Source organism: Limanda limanda, chromosome 21, assembly GCF_963576545.1.
Source record: "Limanda limanda chromosome 21, fLimLim1.1, whole genome shotgun sequence".
In the NCBI taxonomy this organism is placed as follows: Eukaryota; Metazoa; Chordata; class Actinopteri; order Pleuronectiformes; family Pleuronectidae; genus Limanda; species Limanda limanda.
The window spans coordinates 9,340,765-9,361,134 of NC_083656.1; the positions used below are offsets into that span (position 1 = coordinate 9,340,765).

General features: G+C 42.0%; 3 protein-coding genes across 3 annotated transcripts; 2 read left to right on the top strand and 1 right to left on the bottom strand.

The window, feature by feature from the left end:
- The first annotated feature begins 4,316 nt into the window (after positions 1-4,316).
- Positions 4,317-11,503, top strand: zgc:174164 (uncharacterized protein LOC570656 homolog). The gene is made up of 22 exons (XM_061095078.1): positions 4,317-4,489; positions 5,268-5,374; positions 5,461-5,531; positions 5,619-5,694; positions 5,778-5,854; positions 6,311-6,503; positions 6,603-6,665; positions 6,830-6,901; positions 6,990-7,162; positions 7,272-7,356; positions 7,920-8,047; positions 8,183-8,354; positions 8,738-8,827; positions 8,931-9,126; positions 9,255-9,366; positions 9,563-9,743; positions 9,860-9,946; positions 10,030-10,135; positions 10,507-10,636; positions 10,755-10,854; positions 10,960-10,997; positions 11,103-11,503. Exons 1-22 carry the CDS (start codon positions 4,423-4,425, stop codon positions 11,224-11,226), a joined length of 2,448 nt encoding a protein of 815 aa, XP_060951061.1. The 5' UTR covers positions 4,317-4,422; the 3' UTR covers positions 11,227-11,503.
- A 708-nt stretch (positions 11,504-12,211) lies between these two features.
- Positions 12,212-14,535, top strand: LOC133028031 (L-seryl-tRNA(Sec) kinase-like). The gene is made up of 6 exons (XM_061095224.1): positions 12,212-12,506; positions 13,175-13,433; positions 13,560-13,761; positions 13,863-13,938; positions 14,053-14,146; positions 14,226-14,535. Exons 1-6 carry the CDS (start codon positions 12,297-12,299, stop codon positions 14,435-14,437), a joined length of 1,053 nt encoding a protein of 350 aa, XP_060951207.1. The 5' UTR covers positions 12,212-12,296; the 3' UTR covers positions 14,438-14,535.
- Positions 14,536-15,405: 870 nt separating this feature from the next.
- Positions 15,406-19,895, bottom strand: LOC133028030 (zinc finger MYM-type protein 1-like). The gene is made up of 5 exons (XM_061095223.1): positions 19,811-19,895; positions 19,479-19,622; positions 19,136-19,291; positions 16,792-19,040; positions 15,406-15,574 (listed from the first exon to the last, which is right to left on the bottom strand). Exons 2-4 carry the CDS (start codon positions 19,600-19,602, stop codon positions 16,801-16,803), a joined length of 2,520 nt encoding a protein of 839 aa, XP_060951206.1. The 5' UTR covers positions 19,603-19,622; positions 19,811-19,895; the 3' UTR covers positions 15,406-15,574; positions 16,792-16,800.
- Between the last annotated feature and the right edge of the window lie 475 nt (positions 19,896-20,370).

Below are 20,370 nucleotides of genomic sequence, written 5' to 3' on the forward strand. Positions count from 1 at the left end.
AGCTTTTGGTCTTTTCATCCTGATATTATTTCCCTTTTTTGTTTGTTATATTTGTTACTCTATTAATATACGAGTGACAGTTTCTGGTTGTTTGCAGTGTTCACAGAGTCCAGTTGGATCATCAGTTAGTGTATCATTTAATCCTCTGACCAATTCTGACGACATTGGAGTCAACAGGATGGACGAGGTTTGAGCAAGAGATACTGCATCTGTTGTCATTTACTGTCCTGATGTAGGAATACATACTTCAGATTGACAGGTTTGCCTCATGCAACCTCTTTTTGTCTGACATTATTACATTTATTCCTTCTCAGGTAACATTTCTATCGATTGTTTCGGTTTTATTATTAATAATGTGTAAAGCCTGGGACATATGTATATATGAGACGGTGCAAGAAAGAGACAGGGAAGATGATTGTAAGGGAGCATGAACAGAGAGAAAGCTAGTGTCTGTCTTTTTAAGTAGTTCTTATCACACTTATGTGTGTTTAAGTGTTAAAGTCTCCTATGAGATGGTTTTCATTTGTTATTTGATGCTATTAAAACAAGGTGAAACATCATGAATGATAGTTGATACTGACTCCTGATAGGTCGGGACTGCAGCTCCATCCCCCAGTTGTTACTGCGCAGAATCTGGCGATCCAAAATGGCAGCCTTCATATCCAGGATATTTAATCTTCATTTCTGGATAGTGGGAGGAAGTTAAGACGTGTCGTCCATCTTTATACACAGTCTACAGCAGCGGCTCAGAGTGCTAGAGAGTTTCTTCTAACCTTGAGGCAGTAGAAGGCTTAATTGACCATGTATTTGCTTATAGAGCAGGTCCTAAGATAATCATGACAAAAAAGTTCTGATGATTTATTTTTTGTTTTGATCAGTCAACATGGTCTAATTTTTTCTGTGATGAGGAGTCACATCTGACGTTGGATGAAGATCATCCATCTTTCTCTTCCTCTGGGACTCTGTCAGGGAAACTCTCAGTTGGTACGTCTGTCTCCTCTTTAGCGTTGACTCATCTTGGCTTCGATGACAAACAAACATTTTTTTGAAATCTCCTGGATCTTAAGCAGTGGTTAGACATTTTTTTTTAAAATGCACTTGGCTCAATCTCGTAAGTTAGTTGATGAGACTTTTGTGATTCTTCTCATTGAACTCTCAGCAAAAAAATTTGATCTGATCTTCTACAATATGAAATAATCAATGCAGGGAGATATTTTAAACACCAACCTGTTGCCAGACTCGTTCCTTTTCCTCTTTGTCTTACTGACAGCGTTGGTAGAGGTCCCCTCATTTAGGGATGTTTGGAGGGTGGTCTGTTCTGCATCTTCTCCACTGGGAGAGCTCTGATCCTGGCAGACGCTCATCAGGTCCATGCAGGACTTCACACTGGAAAACCAACCAGTTGCTCAGCCAAACAATTTCATCTACAAATATGTAATTTATTTGTATCATTACCTGTGAGCACAGAAGAACACAGAGCATCTAAGCACATACTTACTAGGGACTGTTGTTGAACGCGCCCTGAAGGTCGCTCATTGTGATGAACGGATGCTCAATGATTCCTCGGGGCGTGATTCTCTCAGAAGAATTCACCTTGAGCATCTGTGTCAACAGGTTGATGAAGTTGGCCAGGTCACACTCACCCGCATCGCCACCTATCCGTGAGGATGCATGACACAGCTTGGACAGGGTGAGAAAAACCAAAGCAGTAAGAAAATCTAAACTTGTCCTCATGTTTGACTTTTAAAATTAAATGTTGAAAGACACAAAAGATATGTGGTACCTTCATTAGTTCCTCAGGGTAGCTCATCCCTTTGGAGGGTTTATACGATTCCCCCAGTTCATCCAATGACTGAAATGAAAGAAAGACAGGTTAAAGTAAAAACACAAAAACTTGAGGTATGGACGATGTATCACCCAAGTTAACATATTTTGATAACACAGCTGAGTGACAGAAAATTTCTTACTATAAATATCCAACGTGTGGATCCCCTCCAGTATAAGGGCCAGAAAAAGTCGTGCGTGAACTTTCCAGCCGCCAGTAGCGCTTGGTTAGGCTTCCCGATTGTCTCTACAATCTTTTTCATCTGTGGGCAGAAAACAAGGTGAGACTCAAGCTGGGAGAGAGGCATTGTTTGTGACATTAAAATATCTTGATGAAAGTACTAGAAATCTGGGCCTTTAGCTTGAATATCTGTCCCTGTTCTAGTCAGATGTGAATTTAAAAATACAAAAACATCATGACAGAAATTGACCTGTTTGTTGTGTTTTAAGTTGAATACATGTACCGACCATATCGTACTTGTCCAAGCCGCCAAACAGCTGTGTGCCCAGAAACATTTCTCCAGCAATGCAGCCAAGAGACCACACATCTATGGCCTCGTTGAATGGAGCTCCCAGCAAGACCTCAGGAGATCTTGGAAGAAGATGAGTAACACAAACAAATTACTGAGGTTATAAAGACAAACTAAGGCCCAATCCCAAAGATTTCAAATTTACGATAATGATTGTAATATCTTAGTTTAATATCGTTTTGGTGTTTTATGGTCATTCTTGTCACAACAACCTTTACAAAATCTCTAGCATGCTAACAGTAGCATGCTTATGCAGGCATTAAACCAGTAAACACCTGACCTGCCAGGGAACAGGGCTTGTTTGATTTAATACAGCAGACAACAGTTGTCAGAGATATACAGATGTGTTGTGGGTTGCTTACCTGTACTCTAGGGTCTGGATGGTATTTCCAACAGATTCTGCTGGATTGTTCAGGGCTAAGCCAAAGTCGATGACCTTCACCCTCAGCGGATTGATGAGATGATCCACCATCATGATATTTTGTGGCTTTAAATCTCCGTGAGTGATGCCTTTGCTCTTGAGAAAGTCCAAGGCTGTGGCAAGCTGAAATCATGAAAAACAGGTCAATTCAGCTATACTGTCAAGTTCATGTAGTCAAGAAAAACTAAATCATTGATGGCAGCAAAAAAAAAAAAAGAGAAAAAAATACAAACCTGCTGCAGAATCGGGCGGATCTTTTTCAAATTCAAAGATCGATTTGGGCTCTTCCTGATGAAATCAAAAAGCTCAACATCCAGCTTCTCAAACTCGAGACAGTAACGTCCCTCATAGGCGAAGGAGTCATTCAATCTCACGATGTTGAACCGGTCTGCGTCGAGCTCTTTAAGTTGTCGCAGGTAGTCTTCCTAAATGAGATTGTAGGAGGTGTTAGAGGTTTCATGTGAATGAAATGTGCTGTTGAGTTGTTTAACAATGGATGAACAGAAGTTGTGCTGTACCTCGATCCTTGCTCCCCGAATTTGCTCCTTGCTTCTGAAGATTTTCAGAGCAACCGTTTCATTGGTGGTCTCCTTCCTACATTCGGTGACCGTGCCAAAGGAGCCCTTCCCAAGATACTTTTGCACTTTGTAAGATGTCTTCTGGGAGGAGATGCGTTTTCCGACGGCATATTCCATCACACTCACAACTGACAAGAGAGTAGAAAAGACAAAGTTTAGACGCAAAACCAGGTGTTGTTTCGCAAAGCCTGACAGCCAGTTCCCATGCACTGAGTTTATGGACAGTTTCAAGCTCAGCGAATCATCTGTCAATTTAGTCTTGAAATTTCCTTAGGCTTCTAGATAACTTGAATGTTGAGCTTTAGCCGAGAAAGCTTACCTGTTAATAGCTGTTAAGGGTGAACATAACCTGTAAGCAACGTTTTTCTCCTAAGAGTTTTGTAGGTTAACTAAACCAACTGAGTTGTAATAAATTATAATTGTGTGTATTTATGCCTTTGATGATCTAACGAACGTTGATCTCCACAAAAGGCTAAAGCTGTCTTTGATCTCTTATTACATCTAACATTCCTTACATCATCACTTAAGTAACATTATAACTTTGATGTAATTTTTATTTCATTTGATTCAGATAAATTGAGCCTGTGCTAGGAGTCTGATAAAACAAATTTTTAGTTTGCTGAACAAAGTGTTTTTCTCTCTTCATACCATCAGAAATGCTGCTCTGATATACACAGTGAACAACCTTTGTTGCCTGTTTATTAGGTACACCCAGCTCAAACTAGTTTTTCTGCAGCTGAGTGGTATTTCATTTTGTTATGTTTATTATTGTTATTATTAATCTTCTGCTACCTGGTAGAGTAGTCCATTATTGTTTGTATTGTCTGGACAGGAAGAGTCTGTTTATAGATAGTATATTCATCCATCACTGCTTGTTGTGTCCTCTGTTAGGGCTCCTCCCGCTGGACAGGGTACGTCCGGGTCGGGAACCTGTCTTTAGCCACACCCACCAGGAACAGGACGCACCTGTACGGCAGCACGAAGCGACAGCTCGGGCTTTACTGTCTTTAACTTTAGACATAATAGTAGATCTTTCTGGATTTAGCTGTTTCATCCTTTAACTGGGATCATGGTCAGAAAACACTTCTCGATCATCTGTGTCCTGCTGTGTCTTGTTCCTGGGATCGACAACAAAGGTGAGATTCAGCTGCTTTGGGTTTCACTTTGAACTGGTGTGTCTTCTTTTGTTCATATTCGTATATTTCCTCAGGTGGTCCCTGAGAGCTCAACACACTGCAACTTAAGAAATCCCGATTACATTACAGAAACGAAGTTACATTAAATAAACGAAATTAGATTACAGTAACGAAATTACATTACAGTTACGAAATAACATTACAGAAACGAGATTACATTACAGAAAATGACATCGGATGTGTTTCCAGAGGACTCCTAAAAGCTGCCGCAGTTTGGAGTTGTTAAAGTCGGTGTCTGTAGGTGATCTTGGACAATTTTAATATGTAAACTTTTTTGGTTTATTTAAATAAATAATAATGTATTACTGCAGATGTATCCTGTTATCCCTCTGCAAAACACTGGGCTTTATACGATCTCAACTATCATGCTGTCTTTAGATTCTAAATGCAGCCAATTGAGTATAAAAGGGAATATTCCCTTCTCTACCATCGCCACCTGCTGGTCGTTTTGGATTATCATTAAACTTGTTTTTTTTTGCATACTGTGATTGCATACTGTGATTTTCTGTACTAGCTCAGGTTCAAACTGCTCTTCTTTTGGGTCACGGCTTGCCATTCAGGCGTGATGGTGGGTCCCGAAGCTAGACCAGTTGAGAACCACTGCTTTAGAGCATCATGACAAAAACAGAACCATTAAAAAAATATGCACACATTTATATATATATATAAATTCAAGAGTTAACCACACAGTTTCTCTGTGTTTTCACTTCTCTTCCAGACCTCTCCAGTGAGCAGACCTCCAAACTTGACAAGTACTCCATTGTAAATCCACAGGTGATTCACAGAAGGTCCAGGAGCCTCAACAGACCGCCACAGCCTGAAGAGGTGGGTACCAGATCCTGATTTCTTTATCTTGTTATGTTCCATTTTATACGCCTACACTAAGAATCCTTCCTTTTCAACCATTTCAGAAAGATGAGAGGATATCGTATGCACTCTCCATAAACAACACACGGCACCTGCTTCATCTGAAAGCCAACAGGTAGCCTACACCCCCAGCTCTGCCATTATCTGGTTAGAGCTTCAGATCAAATATACCCTCATATTCTTTTGCTCTTCTTCTTCTCAGAGACTTTTTACACCCAGACCTTCTTCAGAATTGGCGTGAGGCAGTTGGTAACCAAAACTCCTCATTAAAACAACATGTAAGTCGACCCTCGGTCATTCTGGTTTATTGGGCTGGTTTGAACATCAACCATTAACCTGTGTTTGTGTCCCTTCTCCCCAGGTGCATTGCTATTACCACGGTGAGGTGGAGGGATATGAGGATTCGATGGTGGCGCTAAGCACGTGCTCCGGCCTCAGGTTTGATTCCCCACTCTCGCTGGTTGTAGTTACTCTGATTCTGTGGTAACAATAGAATGGTGTCATGTTTTTATGATTTCACAGAGTTTTTAAAATAAGGCTGACAATGTGGCCCAAACTGATATCAAGACAAAACTTTTCCTATCGTTCAATATTGATAATTGTCACGAGAAATGTCATATCATTCGTTTTTAAAGACTTGAAGGAGGGTTGCAAGTTTACAATTCTTTATGAGCAGGATGCAAAACATCTCACAAATCTGAGGCGGATCAATTTTGTATGATACGTCTAAGCAATTTTTTCATTAATTAACTTCTCAGTCAAACCTAACCGAGGCGATATGGTTCCTCCTGTGACTCACTGAGTACATTTAGCTTGTAGTCAAGGGATCACAGCAACACACCCTAGGCTTCACACATTTTAAAGGTGTCTCCGCTCTTCATGCCTTTTCTGCAGGGGCGTGATCATCTTTGGAAACGAGACCTACGGGTTGGAGCCTTTGTCCCAGTCTGCGACCAATGAGCACGTCCTCTACCTGCTGAGGGACGTGAATTCGGAGCCCGAAATCTGCGGGGTTGTCCACGAGGCGGCGTCCAGGCAAAGCCACGAGGCCTTTGACCCTGGTCAATCGCTGACATCTCTGCTGCGGGTTGGGATGCTCACATAGTCAAATTATATTTACAGTTTGAACAGGTTTTAAAGTGGATGGGGCTGAGGCTCATTTGTTTACTGTCTATTGTTTTCACAGAGGAAGCGCGCTTTACCACAAACCAGTTACGTGGAGTTGGTGCTGGTTGTCGATAACCTCAGGGTGGGTGTGTGTTTAACTGTTTGTCAATGTGAAGCAATGTGTCCTTACCCAGCAAATGTTGCAGTTGTTTTCCTATGAGGTGGATTTTATTGCCTAAGAGATCAACTCGTCTATTATGTCTGTTTTGAAATTATCTTTAATTGGTGTGTTCACTTTTTTTACAGTATAATTTCAAAAAAAAGAATGAGACGGCGGTTCGAGACGAGGCGGTGGAAATTGCGAATCTACTGGACGGGGTGAGATTCAAAGTTGGAAGAACAACCACACCAAATTTTGAGAGAATCTCTCTAAAATCGCCTGCTTTCATTTTCTGTTCCGCTCCAGTATTACAAACCCCTGAACATCCGTGTTGTGCTCGTGGGCCTGGAGATCTTTAAGGACAGTAATCCTTTTAGTGTGGAGGAGGGCACTGCAGGGGACGTGCTGGGCCGTTTTGTTAAGTGGAGGAAGGATACTCTGATACCAAAGATCAAGCATGACATTGGTCAACTCCTCATGTGAGTACTGCCTGTTCTTTGTCTTCTTCTGTTTTTAAACAACATGACGCCATCCAATGACTACTTTTGACACAAGCTACTTTGCTCATCTCTCTATCTCGTTTCTCAGTGGTCGCGGACCATACGGCGGCGTGTTAGGCATGGCCTTCGTGGGCACCGTCTGCTCCGTAGCGACCTCCGGAGGAATCAACGTGGTTAGTGTGACCTTTTTTAAACTTCTAACACCAGCGGACACCGTGGTGCTTTGACATCATGAGCTTTTGTGTAGAAACTGATACCTACTGCATTATTCATGGGGAGTTCTATTAGTGTGGCTCATTTTCAGAGGCTGTGAATAACAGAAGGATCAAACCGGTAAGACCTGAACACAGTCTGACTCAGCTCCATGACGAGGCATTTTATTTTGTCTCATTAGATTCTATAAATTCTCTTGTCTTGGAATAACAGTGTTTATTGTTCACGATTGAGGTCACGCTGGGAGGAGAAATGACTTCCTGGTAAACTTAAAACAAGAACACCTATGTACAAAACTCATTTTAATAATCGAAAAGAAAGATCTTTTCATTTTCTTACCATCAAATAAAACTTGTTTTATTGGTATAGCTTGTATCCAGTTGTCATGCAAAAGGTGTGAATCACATTTAAATTAAATAAATAAAGCAAAAAATAACTTTAATTTCCATGTCTGGATCATATATTTAGATATATAAACTAAGGAGGATATTGGCACTGAATATATGTGGGTATGTTTTCACAGTACAACGGCAACGGTCTGCCTATGTTCTCCACTATTGTGGCGCACGAGATGGGACACAACATGGGCATGAATCACGACGACAGCTGCAAATGCAATGGAAAAAGCTGCATTATGAGTGCTGGTGCCAAGTAAAATATCTTCCCAAAATATATAGTTGACAGAAAATTGAAAGAGTTAAAACAGTATGGACATACAGTACAATGCATATTCTGTGCCTTTCCAAATGGACATTTCCATCCATGTCTGTTCCCGTTACCCTGTAGCGGTGGCACCAGCTTCAGCAGCTGCAGCGAACAAGACTTTGAGAGGCTGGTCATCAGGGGAGGAGGCGTGTGTCTGAGAAACCAGCCCTCGTCATCAGATGTGATCGGTACTGCTGAATGTGGCAACGGCCGGATTGACAAAGGAGAACAGTGTGACTGTGGAAAACCGGAGGTAGGGTACTGTCCTCCAGATAAACTCACACACTCAACTCGGCACTTTGTACGCTCATGCGTTTTGAATGTTTTTCTAATACATCACATTTTCATATAATGTAAGGGACAGCTTTTTTTTTCTGCCGACTTTTGATCCAACAAACAACAAATATGAATGTATACAAGAATCACTGATGCACAATGCAGTTATTGTAGTTGTAATGAGCTGTAGAGAAGGTATTTAGACTTTAGAAACCTTTTGGTGTAACGCAGACATGGGCATGTTACAACCTCAAGGATCTTAGACTCTAAAAATTTTGGGGCCTTTTTAAAGTCATGTGCTTTTTCTGTCTTTTTAGTGTAGGGGTTAACATAGTTTTGCTCTGTTTCCATTTCGTGCAGGACTGCAAGAATACATGCTGTGATGCTGCCACTTGCCAATTGACAGGCGGAGCCGTCTGCGCTGAGGGAGACTGCTGTCACAACTGTCAGGTCAGCATTGTGCTGGACGAAGTTATCTAGCTGACGACTACAGTGAATTAGAAGCTGTAGACAGCATTTGGGAAAACATTGTTTGCACGGATTTTTGTTGCAGATCCAAGTTGCTGGAACACCGTGCAGGAAGTCTGTCAACACCTGTGACCTTCCTGAATACTGTAGAGGCGACAGTGGGTCCTGTCCCGATGACTTCTACATGATGGACGGCCTGCCTTGCCAAAACAATGCTGCATACTGCTACGAGGGCAGATGCCAGACGTATGATTTCCAGTGCCAACATCTCTTTGCACCAGGTACATTAAACAATCCCTTACATGTGTTATCCAGTCAGGAATGCATCACACAGTGGTCACCAAGTCACTAATCCACTTCTCTTGTCATTAATATTTTATATCTTGGTTTTTATTTCTCTCTGCTGCAGATGCAGCTACAAAGGCGGCAGATACTTGTTTTAGACATGCAAATACTGAAGGAACCAAATTTGGAAACTGTGGCCCCCTCAGCAACGGAAATTACATCAAATGTACTGTAGAGTAAGTACTCAGCTTTTTATGAATATAAATAATGGATCTCTAATAATTTATTGTCACATCAACACGGAATGTAAGAAAGTACATGGGATTGTAATTTTTAATTTAGTGATATGATGTAACTCAAATTGTCAGTTAACGAATACATTTTTTCGTCAGCTTTAGCCCATTAACAGTAGTGGCATATTTCTTTCTACAGAAACGCCATGTGTGGAAAAGTTCAGTGCACTAACGTGAACGTAAACTCCCTCCCTCCTGGCGCCCATGTCAGCATCCAAGATATTGACGGCGAAACTTGTGTGAATGCAGATTTCAACCTCGGCACAGATGTGTTAGACCCTGCCTACGTTAACCCCGGCAGCCCTTGTGCAAAGGGAAAGGTAAGCCGACTCTAACCGGGAAGTTATGAGATTCCACTTAATCTACCTTTGTGAAAGTGGAAAAGATGACGCATAATAACTCATCTTATTTCTGAGTTATACGTCTTCTCTTTCAGACCTGCGTGGACTTCAAGTGTGTGAACGCCTCTGCTCTGTCGCCCAACTTGAACTGTGACGCTCAGACCACCTGCAACGGCCGAGGGGTAAATCTGCATTTACTGTACTTTGTTTACTCGATCGCCAGCCGCTAAACTGTATGATTACTCTGTTGTGATGCTTCCTTTAGCCCTGTAACGACCAAGGACACTGTCACTGTGACAACGGGTGGGCGCCGCCATACTGTGACAAGTCAGGACGAGGCGGCAGCGTAGACAGTGGTCCCGCTCAGATAGGTGGGTTTGAAAGGATTCTATGAATTCATCAAATCTTGTTTTTTTGATTGTGTGGCTTATTGTAATTCTACATCAGGGCTTCATATTGCTCATGTATTAATCAGCAGCAGCAGCAGTGCTTCCCAATTATATCTGTCTTTGAAGCAACCCCCTATGTGTTTTGGACTTAGATGAGTTTAATAATACTAATGGAACAGAAACTAGCCAGGAGGAGCCATGTAATTTGGTTGTTATTCCACAATTAGTGGTATATACCTCTGAATGGTCACTGCAAAGAATTATTGCTGTAATTTTCTGGACTTTGCTATGAAAACATGTTGACACTTTTGTTGACACTCTACTCTCTTCGCATGCGACCGCATCCACATCAGACCACTCCCTCAGGGACGGCCTGTTGATCTTCTTCCTGCTGGTGGTTCCTCTCGTGGTTCTCCTGGTTCTGGCCCTGCTCTACTTCTTCAAGAGAGATTCCCTGGATGTCTGCTTGAAAAGACGCCGCAAGTAAACAAAGCAAAATTTTTCGATATTTCAATAGCGCAGATGCAGTGTTTTATAATTTAATGTTGATGGAAAAAAGTAATTGGTTCTTTGCTGTCCCTTTTTTTTGATTGTTTTATAGGCCACGTAATCCTCCAAGTGGAAATGCAAATGGACAGCAAAACACAAATGTTCAAACTCGTGCCGCAACCAAGCCCCCAGCACCTACTCCTCCTACTGAGGTAAAAAAAAAGATTCTCAACCATCACTGGAGGGAAGACGGCGCAACATAAAAGAGGGAAATCAATAATAACAACACACTGCTAATTTCTTTCTTCTAATTCTAGCCTGGAAATCCATCGGTTACATCAGCTCCGATTTCTGGGTATGAACTGATTTTAAATGTCTTTTTCACTCAATCCGTATTCATGCATAATCTTTTGTGTAAAAAGCAAACCTGTAACAGTTTTACCTGAATTTCTGTATTCAGTTTCAGGTATGGAGAAGTGGATTACTGGAATTCAGAAACGAGCGCTGCCCCTGCACAACCAGCAGCTCATAGGCAGGGCCCCGGAGTGCCCAGACCAATCCCACCCAAGCAGCTGCCGAATTGATACATAATATTCTATTGTATTGATAATGTATTGAGTGTACAACCGCTTAATACTATATGAAGGGACCATTTTAAATTGCTGTGACAAAAGCACTTTTATAGTGTCGCCTGTAGTCACGCGGTGGTGGAGGCGGTAAGATGTGCAAATTTTGATTGGTATGAGTGTGTTTTATTTGATTCCTTTACATCAGTTATTGCAAATATGTGCATTTAAAATGTAATAAGTGAATATTTTGTGACTCAATTATCTATTAAGTATTTTAAATATTTTGATTTCATGGATGTTAATTGTAATAAAAAAAATGTATAAGGCAGTTTGTTTAAAGCTTTTGTTTTTTATTGTGAGAGTTTCTTGGAAATGTAATACATTTTCTGTAGTTTTACTGTCAACATAGCCTCTAGATTGCAATACGTAATAGTAATGATGATAAATAAGAGGCACAAAGTTGAAGGACAGTATATCATTATGTGACTAATTTATTCAAGGAATCATAATAATAAAGAATAAATTACTTTAAGCATACTCTTGGACACAGATCATCTGTAGCCGGAAGACAAAGTAAAAGTGCATTTCTCATCAGATAGTGATTCTACAATTGGCCAAGCAGATTCAAAAGGTATAACAGATTGAGTATAAGCCACAGATTTCAGTTTTCCTGAATTTCTTCACATTTTGACAAATATAAGGATGCCGGATTAACTTACAAGAGTTTGTTTTTGCAATGCCTGACTGGATTCACTGACAACTCTTAAAGAATTAGTTTCAATACTGAAGAAATATTGTTCTACAGGATTCAGTAAATATAAGTGAAACCACCAATGGGATTATTTTATTTTCAGATCCCTTTCACCTGAATCTAACACACTGCTCCATTAAAATAGTCTCATTTCATTTTATGTGCATGCTCCCCGTTGTGTACTTTTATTCTGAAAGGATCAAACCGGAAACCATATGTGTTCCTCATATGACATCAGCGGAAGCCACCTGTCAGCTGTGACCAGCCATGGCTGCAGGAGGAAGCGACACAATGGAGAGAAGGTGAGTTATAAAGTGTTTCTCTGTTGTAACACATGGCAGCAGTGGAGGATGGAGGTCGGGCTCCGGGCTGCCTGTGTGTCCTGTGCGGGCTGCCCGCCGCGGGGAAGTCCTCCCTGGGCCTCACGCTCCTCAGCACCGCTGCTCAGCTCGGATGGAGAGCCACCGTGCTGCCCTATGATGACCTGATCCCCGGGAAGGCCTTTCACCCCAGGGTGGAAGAGGAGGAGGAGGACGGAGCGATGGTGAAGATTGAGTTTGATTTTTTTTTTTATATATATGTTGGGGAAAAAATGGAAAATACCAATATTTCACTAGCTGCAATTTTTCACTTGTTACTATCATTTTTAATATTATACATAAAGTTAACACCTTAAATTGGCTTAGACTGGTGGTAGGTCACATCTAAGTATTTGAATAAGGTCAGTTTGGGCTCTGGTAACTGTTGTTGTTGTTATTATTATTAAGCAATTCATAAACCAAATAGTTGATAAGGTTACATCTATCTCTCTCTCTTATTGCAAGTCCTTAGATTTTGTGTTTTAGTAAATATTCATACTACATTTAACAGTGTAAAGTCAGCTTCATACCCCTGACATTGCATTTAAAGTAGAGCTGGGCCATTCAAAACATCAATATTCATCGCCACATCATTTTCATCAATAGGAATATAAAATAGGTTCAATATATATATATCGATATATAGCTCATGTGTTGTGCACAGTGAGGGGATACAACACATAATGGATCGACCTCAGATTTGTAAAAATGAAGTGTTTGTTATAAATAAGAGTTTAAAAACACAACCTTCACTCTTACAATAAAAAATATGAAATTTTTTATCTTGATATTATTTCAGCCTTAGTACAAAGTTCTATTGATTGGCAAGTGTATATTTTTTTATCTGTTCCAGCACACTGAATGGAAGTCACACAGACAGGCAGTGCTGCAGTGCATCGAGCTCTTCTTGAAGACGCCTGACGTGTCGGCAGAGCTGCCGAGCGGCCGACAGATCAAAGCTGCTGCCTGGGAACGATGCGTCCGTGTGCTGCTGCGGCCTGAAGGACCTGTGGTCCCCTCTCAGGCCGACCGGGCACCACTTCTCTTTCTGCTGGATGATAACTTCTACTATCAGAGCATGAGATACGAAGTGTTCCAGCTTGCAAGAAAGTGTAAGCACTGTTTTCTGCATTCAACACAAGCCACTAACGATACATATTTTCTATGCATGTTTTTGTCCATTTATAAATATTGTATTTTATTCATAAACCATCCTCTTGCACCAACTGTCTTTGCAGATTCACTGGGGTTCTGCCAGGTTTATCTTCACTGTGATGTGGAGTCCTGCATCAGCAGAAACCAGCGCCGGCCTGAGCCCGTTCCCACCGAGGTGATTCTGGAGATGGGAAAGCGTCTGGAGCCCCCGAATCCACAGAAGAACTCGTGGGAGACGCAAAGCATTTCACTCCACACCACAGATAATTTGTCTAAACTTGACATGTAAGACAGTAGAGTAAATAATTGTTTTACCAAAGTGTATTGTTCAAGTATTAATTGTTTGCCTCGGTCTGCTTCTCCCCTCCCGTGTGGCCTGTCCTCAGCCAGAGGGTGACAGAGTTGATCTCCTCTGCACTGAGAAACCCGCTGAGCCCGTTGGAGGACAACACTGAACAAAAGGTGTGTTGACCCCCTCCTCACCCACCACAGCTCTCCTAAACCTGTCAATAGTGGGTTTTAAATGTGCGACTGCAGAAGCGGAGAATTGAGCTGCTTTGTTCTCGTGCTGTGCAGGAAGCCGATCGTCTGAAATGTGCCACAAGTGTGGTTCACCAAGCTGACCAGGCCTGTCGACGCCTCATCTCCGAAGCCATGAGGACTGCCAGAGGTCAGACAGGAGGTTCATCGATATTTTACTCTGTCATTTGCATCACTTCATAATGGTAATTTTGTCACCTTCATTTCAGAAAATCGAGTGTCCTCTGAACAAATGAGATCTTTGGCCTCCCAGCTGAATGAATCCAAGGCGACATTTCTTCGCAGGTTGCGAGAGCAGCTGCTGCAGGACCCGTCTTTCTCTCAGGAGGAGGATGTGGAGCGCGTGGTGAAAAGTGCAGTGGATGTTTTCGACCGTGAGAAAAAGGAAATCTTGTTAAAAATAATGTATGATCACAGATGACCTTTTCACAAAACTAGATTTGATTGTGTCAAGTCACAAGTGGATGTGTGGATATGTAATAGAATATATATTTAAATAAAATGTACTTTTACTTGTCACTTCTTCTTTGGTTTGTGGAACATTCGGGGAACTAAGTGAAAAAGAATCTGAATAAATGTATGTATCCCTTCAAAAATGTATTATGACATAAAAAATCGTCTGCAAACAGGATATGAAATCTTGATGATATAACATTCTTATCTTGTTTGTCAGGACACGCATCATATACTTAAAATCCAAAGGGATAAACATCCCACTGATGATTCCCATTTTCGGTCGAAGTAAGATTTTACAAACCGAACGAGTTAAAGTCTTGAGACAGAAACTTTAGATAAACACATGCCAGGTTATCAGCCCTGCAGAGAATACGTGTGTTAATTTTTAAATACTGTTGATAATTTTGTTTGTTAAAATGGAGTTGTCTGTGTATTTGTGATTTACTGTGAAGCCCTGGTGACTCCCTGCAAAATCACACTGAAACAAGACAGAGGTCAGTTTCCTAACAGTGCAAACTACTATTATGTAATACGTGTCTGTCATTAAATTGAGTCCAAATAATGTCAAAAAAGGTCCAAATTCAAAAATATAAAGCCAGTTTCACTGTGTTAAATACAATTTACCAAAAACACAAGGATCTTTGACTCGATATGCTTCTCTGTCACAAGGAATCACTTTTTATGTTGGCCACGGGCAAAGTGGCATGCAGTCATATTTGTCTGTGCACATGTGTCCACAGATGTTGCACTGGAATGGATGTTCGTAGCCATGACAGCCCATGTCCAGGTGTAGAGGATATTGTCAGAAAAGTCTATATCACAGTACGGACATTTTTGAAAGAGCTGTTGGTCCAGTGTGTTCAGGGCAGGAGGGGGTGTGCTCGGCTGGCTGTTGCTCACACTCGCAGGAAGCGTGTTCATGTTGTTCTCAAAACCGAGGCCAGGAACAGGACTACAACTGCCGCGGCCTGAGGTGGGAGATTCTTCTTCTTTAGGAGGTGATTGTACGGCTTCTCTCCTGTGTGCGAACACATGTGGGCTTCCAAATGGCGCTCATATGCTGAGGCGAATGGGCACAGCTGGCAGCGGTGTGGCTTTTCTCCTGGAGGACAGTCAGGAGAGGAAAAAGGAAAAGTTATATTAAATATTTTACTGTAAAAGAGGAAACAGCAATGAGACAATTAGTAGATTATACTAAGAGCAGCTAGAGGATACAAACACATGTAAATCAAAATGAAACTGCTGTTTTCAGGACAAATTCTCCAGAATTTCATCGGTCACACTGATATGCTGTAAATAGGACAAACAAATAACTTTTAAGTTAATGTACACAAAATTGCAACAGGATACCTGTGGTCAGTCTCTAACAGACTCAATTGTTATTTAAGCTATGTTGACTTAACAACAGGTTGTGTGCTTTTGTCACAGACAAGGTCTTGCAGTTCACAAGACTCTGCCTCAGGCATGAGGGAGAACTAAGTGGTATCACCGTCTACACAACGTATTACTTTATCAAAGTTTACAAATTGGTCTGTCATTCTAAACGGCTTCTTACAGTAAACGTGTCAAACATATTATGTTTACTATTATAGATGACAAAGTAAGCATCAGATCCTCTTATGTGAGAGGCAGCGACCAGGATCCAGTTGTGCATATGATAGATGTTTTTTTCATGGAACAATTAGTCAATAACAATTAATTTTTGCAGCTCCAGTCTTTGCCTAAATCTGCAGCTGATACACACAGTGCTGTAAACTCTGACTAAGGACACTTCCTCTGAGTAAAATTACATTTTATAATTGTAATTTTTACCCCCCATCACCAGTATACGCCTGTCTGGATCACCTGCAGTGTTTCAGATAAACAGCAGATTCTTGGGCATGGTGTAGCCACTGACCTGTGTGGATGCGGTTGTGCTCTATTAAGCGATCCCAGTGGCGATTTTAGCCTGAAATTTCTGGTGGGGCAATTTTGTATGACGTCATGTCACCGTCACAAAAATAGAGGTAGCTGATTATTATAAGCAGTAGGCCTTTATAGACCAGTAAGATATAATATGGGCTTCATTTTGAGTGCCAGCAGGGAGCAGAAATTCTATTTCAAATACATTTCACATGTTTTAGGACTCAGCGCTACACAAAGATGTTGCCTATAATACAGCATTAAAGTAAAATGATTGCAACAAAGTAAAAACATTAGACAGACACATAGCTCAAATAACTTAGCTCAAATAACTTATTAACATAATTTATTAAACAAAACTTTGTAAAAAAGACAATGTTCTTCAGCTCCAAAGAAAAAAAAAAGGGTTTGACTCACCAATGCCGATCACTTAAAAAGGAAGTTGGCGCGGCGGTTCTTTGCTTGAGCAAACCTCACGATGACTTTGCTGTTAAAATCCACCAGTCCATGAACATACTCGTTTTCAATAGAAAGCATGGAGAGGGCATTCAGTCTCTTATGTCCCATCGTGTTTCTTGTGAACGTCTTAATCCTTTTCAACGTTGACAGGTTCCTCTCAGGCTCCGCAGACGTCATGGGGGTTGTGATGATGATCCTGAGCAGAGTGCAGGTTTCAGACAGGACATCTTGTAGGTGGCTTTCCCGAATGGCCTGGAACAGCAACAGTGCTGATTTTCCTGTGTGCAGCGCAGGTTGTCCGTATAGAAGAGCAAGCTCATGTTGCAGCTTCCCCTCGTTCATGAGAGCTCTGGGCCAGAGCTTGATAGCACAGGCGAGTTGGGCCTCCGGGAATGACTTCACAAACTTTGGGAACAGTGAGCAGTCCACCAGCTGTGCAGCCAAAAGATGGTCAATATTGGAGAACCGGTCCTCCACTTGCGCAATCATGGTATCACAGGCCTCCTTCATCACGGCAGGCGTATTTGTTTGCCTGCGCTTTGCTGTGCCCGGCTCCTTACTGTCTTGGTTACCAATCTCATCTGCTCTATCTCTGATTTCTTTCACTTGCACTTTGAAATTCTCCACTGCACGAGTCACCTCAGATGCGTCGATCTGTCTTTGCTGTAGTATGCAATCCAAAACATCCACTTCTGGCATAACTTTGGCAAAGAACTCCAGCAATTGGAGAAACGTGCGGTCCCGCAGGTGCATGGAGAGGCCGTATGCCTCGCTGATGGACTCCTTGTCCCATCCTGGATGAGTGCGAATGTTATCCAGACACTCCAGTATATCTTCCTGTCTTTCCCATACCACATTCACGGTCTTGCTTTCAAAATTCAATCGTGTGCCGGGTGGCCGCGGGATCCGCTTGTCTGATGTCTGCGCCAGAGCAGCCGTTCTATTCGGTGAGGTGGAGAAGAAGGTGGCAAAACCAGCCAGATCAGCAAAGAACACCTTCAGCTCACTGATTCTGGATGCACATGCTTGCTGCAGAGTTAGGTTTAGCTGGTGTGCGTAGCAATGCACAAATATTGCTTTTAGGTAGCTTTGCTTCATAAGTTTTTGCACGCCGCCTGCACTGCCACGAATAACCGCTGTACCATCATAGGTTTGGGCTACGAGTTTTTCAGTCAGTCTCATTGGCTCAAGGGCATGTTTGATAGCAGTAGAAAGGCCAGTGGCAGTTTTATTCTTCACTTCAATGAACTCAAGAAACCGCTCTGTGACACTGTTGTCCACCATGTATCTCAAGACTATGACCATTTGGGATTTGCATGCGTTATCAGTGATCTCATCCACCTGCACAGCTACAAACCGGGTGTTCAGCAATTGTTTGGCCAACTCACACCTGTAGACCTCATACATGCAATCCAGGAGTTCGTTCTGAATGGTGCTAGATGTCCCCTTGAACATAGGCTCCGAATCGTAGTGTCTTTTCAGCCTGGTGTCGCCCTCGCACATCATCTCAAAAATGCACCTAAACATGCCTGGGTTTACTGAGTCGGCTGACTCGTCGTGACAGACCAGACCCAGTTCGCACTTCCCACAGAGCTTTAGGCACGATATCAGCCTCCCCAGTACATAACGATTCTCCTCCGTCTGTTTGTGCTCTAAAATGTTCTGCTGATAAAGACTATCTTGCTGTGCCACTCTGTTGACCGATCCCAATAGTCCCAATTTTATGGCGCAGTTGATATGGCTTTTACTGCTTTCGTGTTTCGCTGTTCTTTCTGTCAGATGCTTCAGGTCTTTGTATCCATCCGTTGCCCAAACTGAGTCTATAAAACTAGCATCTCCAAAAAGAAGGCATGGGAAACAGAACAGTGCTCGTTTTGTTGTGCTAGCAGTTAGCCATGTCTTTCTTTCAAACCACTCCCTCTTGAAAGTTCGAGTCATTTTCCCACTAGGCTGCAGAAGGACCAAGTCTTGTGGTCTGTGTGGCCCCAAACGTTTGATTTCTAATTTTTCTTCCAACGGCAATCTACTAAATCGCACCTTCAACAAATAGTCTACGTTATTCGTTGTATGACTTAAACCCATAGACTTGTATTTGCCATCACAGGTCCTCTCCAGGCCGTCCATCTGCACATCGGACCCATCCTCCATCGCCAGGGTCACCTCCACAGACGGAGGGTCCAGGCCATTCTGCTCACTTCTGGGTGCAGCTGGAAAACAAAGAACCCATCGTCACCTTTAACGTTTTAAATAATACATCACTTTATGTTTCTTCATATATTTGCAAACTGTGTGTCCCTCCCACCGGCTTGAAACGGCTCCAGGGACTCCTTCTCTCCAGACACGGAGCCTGAGATCATGTTGACGTTCTGGGTTTGTTGTGTCAGGTATTCTTGAAAGTCCTGCACAAAACCCACAGGCTCTGTCTTTATCTCGTCCATTTCTTCCTTTGTGCTGGAGCCTGCAGAGATCCAGAGGAGAGGGGTCGGTGGTCAGACGCGTGACAACTTTGGTTTCACTTGTGACACCCGATAACCAAAAGTAGCTAACGTAATAAGCAGCCACCTTAGATACGTTAGCTAACAGGCGTTAATAACAATGCTAACGCTACCTAGCACCGACTGTTTGACGCCATATTCATATCTGACCTTTCAGCGACTCCTTGTCTTCACACACGGAGCCTGAGATCATGTTGACGTTCTGGGTTTGCTGAGTCAGGTATTCTTGAAAGTCCTGCACAAAATCCACAGGCTCGGTCTTTATCTCGTCCATTTCTTCCTCTGTGCTGGAGCCTGCAGAGATCCAGAGGAGAAGGGTCGGTGGTCAGACGCCTGATAACTTTGGTTTTCACTTGTGACACCCGATAACCAAAAGTAGCTAACGTAATTAGCAGCCAACTTAGATACGTTAGCCAACAGGCATTAATAACAATGCTAACGCTACCTAGCACCGACTGTTTGACGCCATATTCATATCTGACCTTTCAGCGAAGGATGAGAGAACTGAGCTCTGGGAACAAATGACCGGCGAAGAGTTTCTGTTTATTAGCTGCAGTAGTCACCAGGTCCACTTCCTCCTTTTCTTCCTCGAGTTTGAATTGCAGTTCGTCAACCAGCTTATACGGACTTTACCGCCCCCTGCCGGGCTGGAGTGTGAAATGGTACAAGAAAAGAATACGTAAATCCTCCTCAATCTTTCATTTTATTTTTAAATAATCAATTAGGAATGTTCTAGATGTATTTCCCATCATATACCCTAATGTATGACTTTATTTTCCACCATTATTTTACCGATATTTATTCCCTTGTATGGAGTATAAATATGGAGCATTGAAAAATGATGATTTAAGTCATTTAATTCCAAATATGGCCTCATATTACTATTTGACATACACTGAGACAACATTTTGGTTGGTAGTGACGTATTTATCAGCTTCTAACTCAGGGAAAGTGGTGGGAACAATAACAATGACTAATAACACAGAAACACCTTGTTGCAGGGTTCACACAAATGGAGTGTGCCAGCATGTATAGTACTATT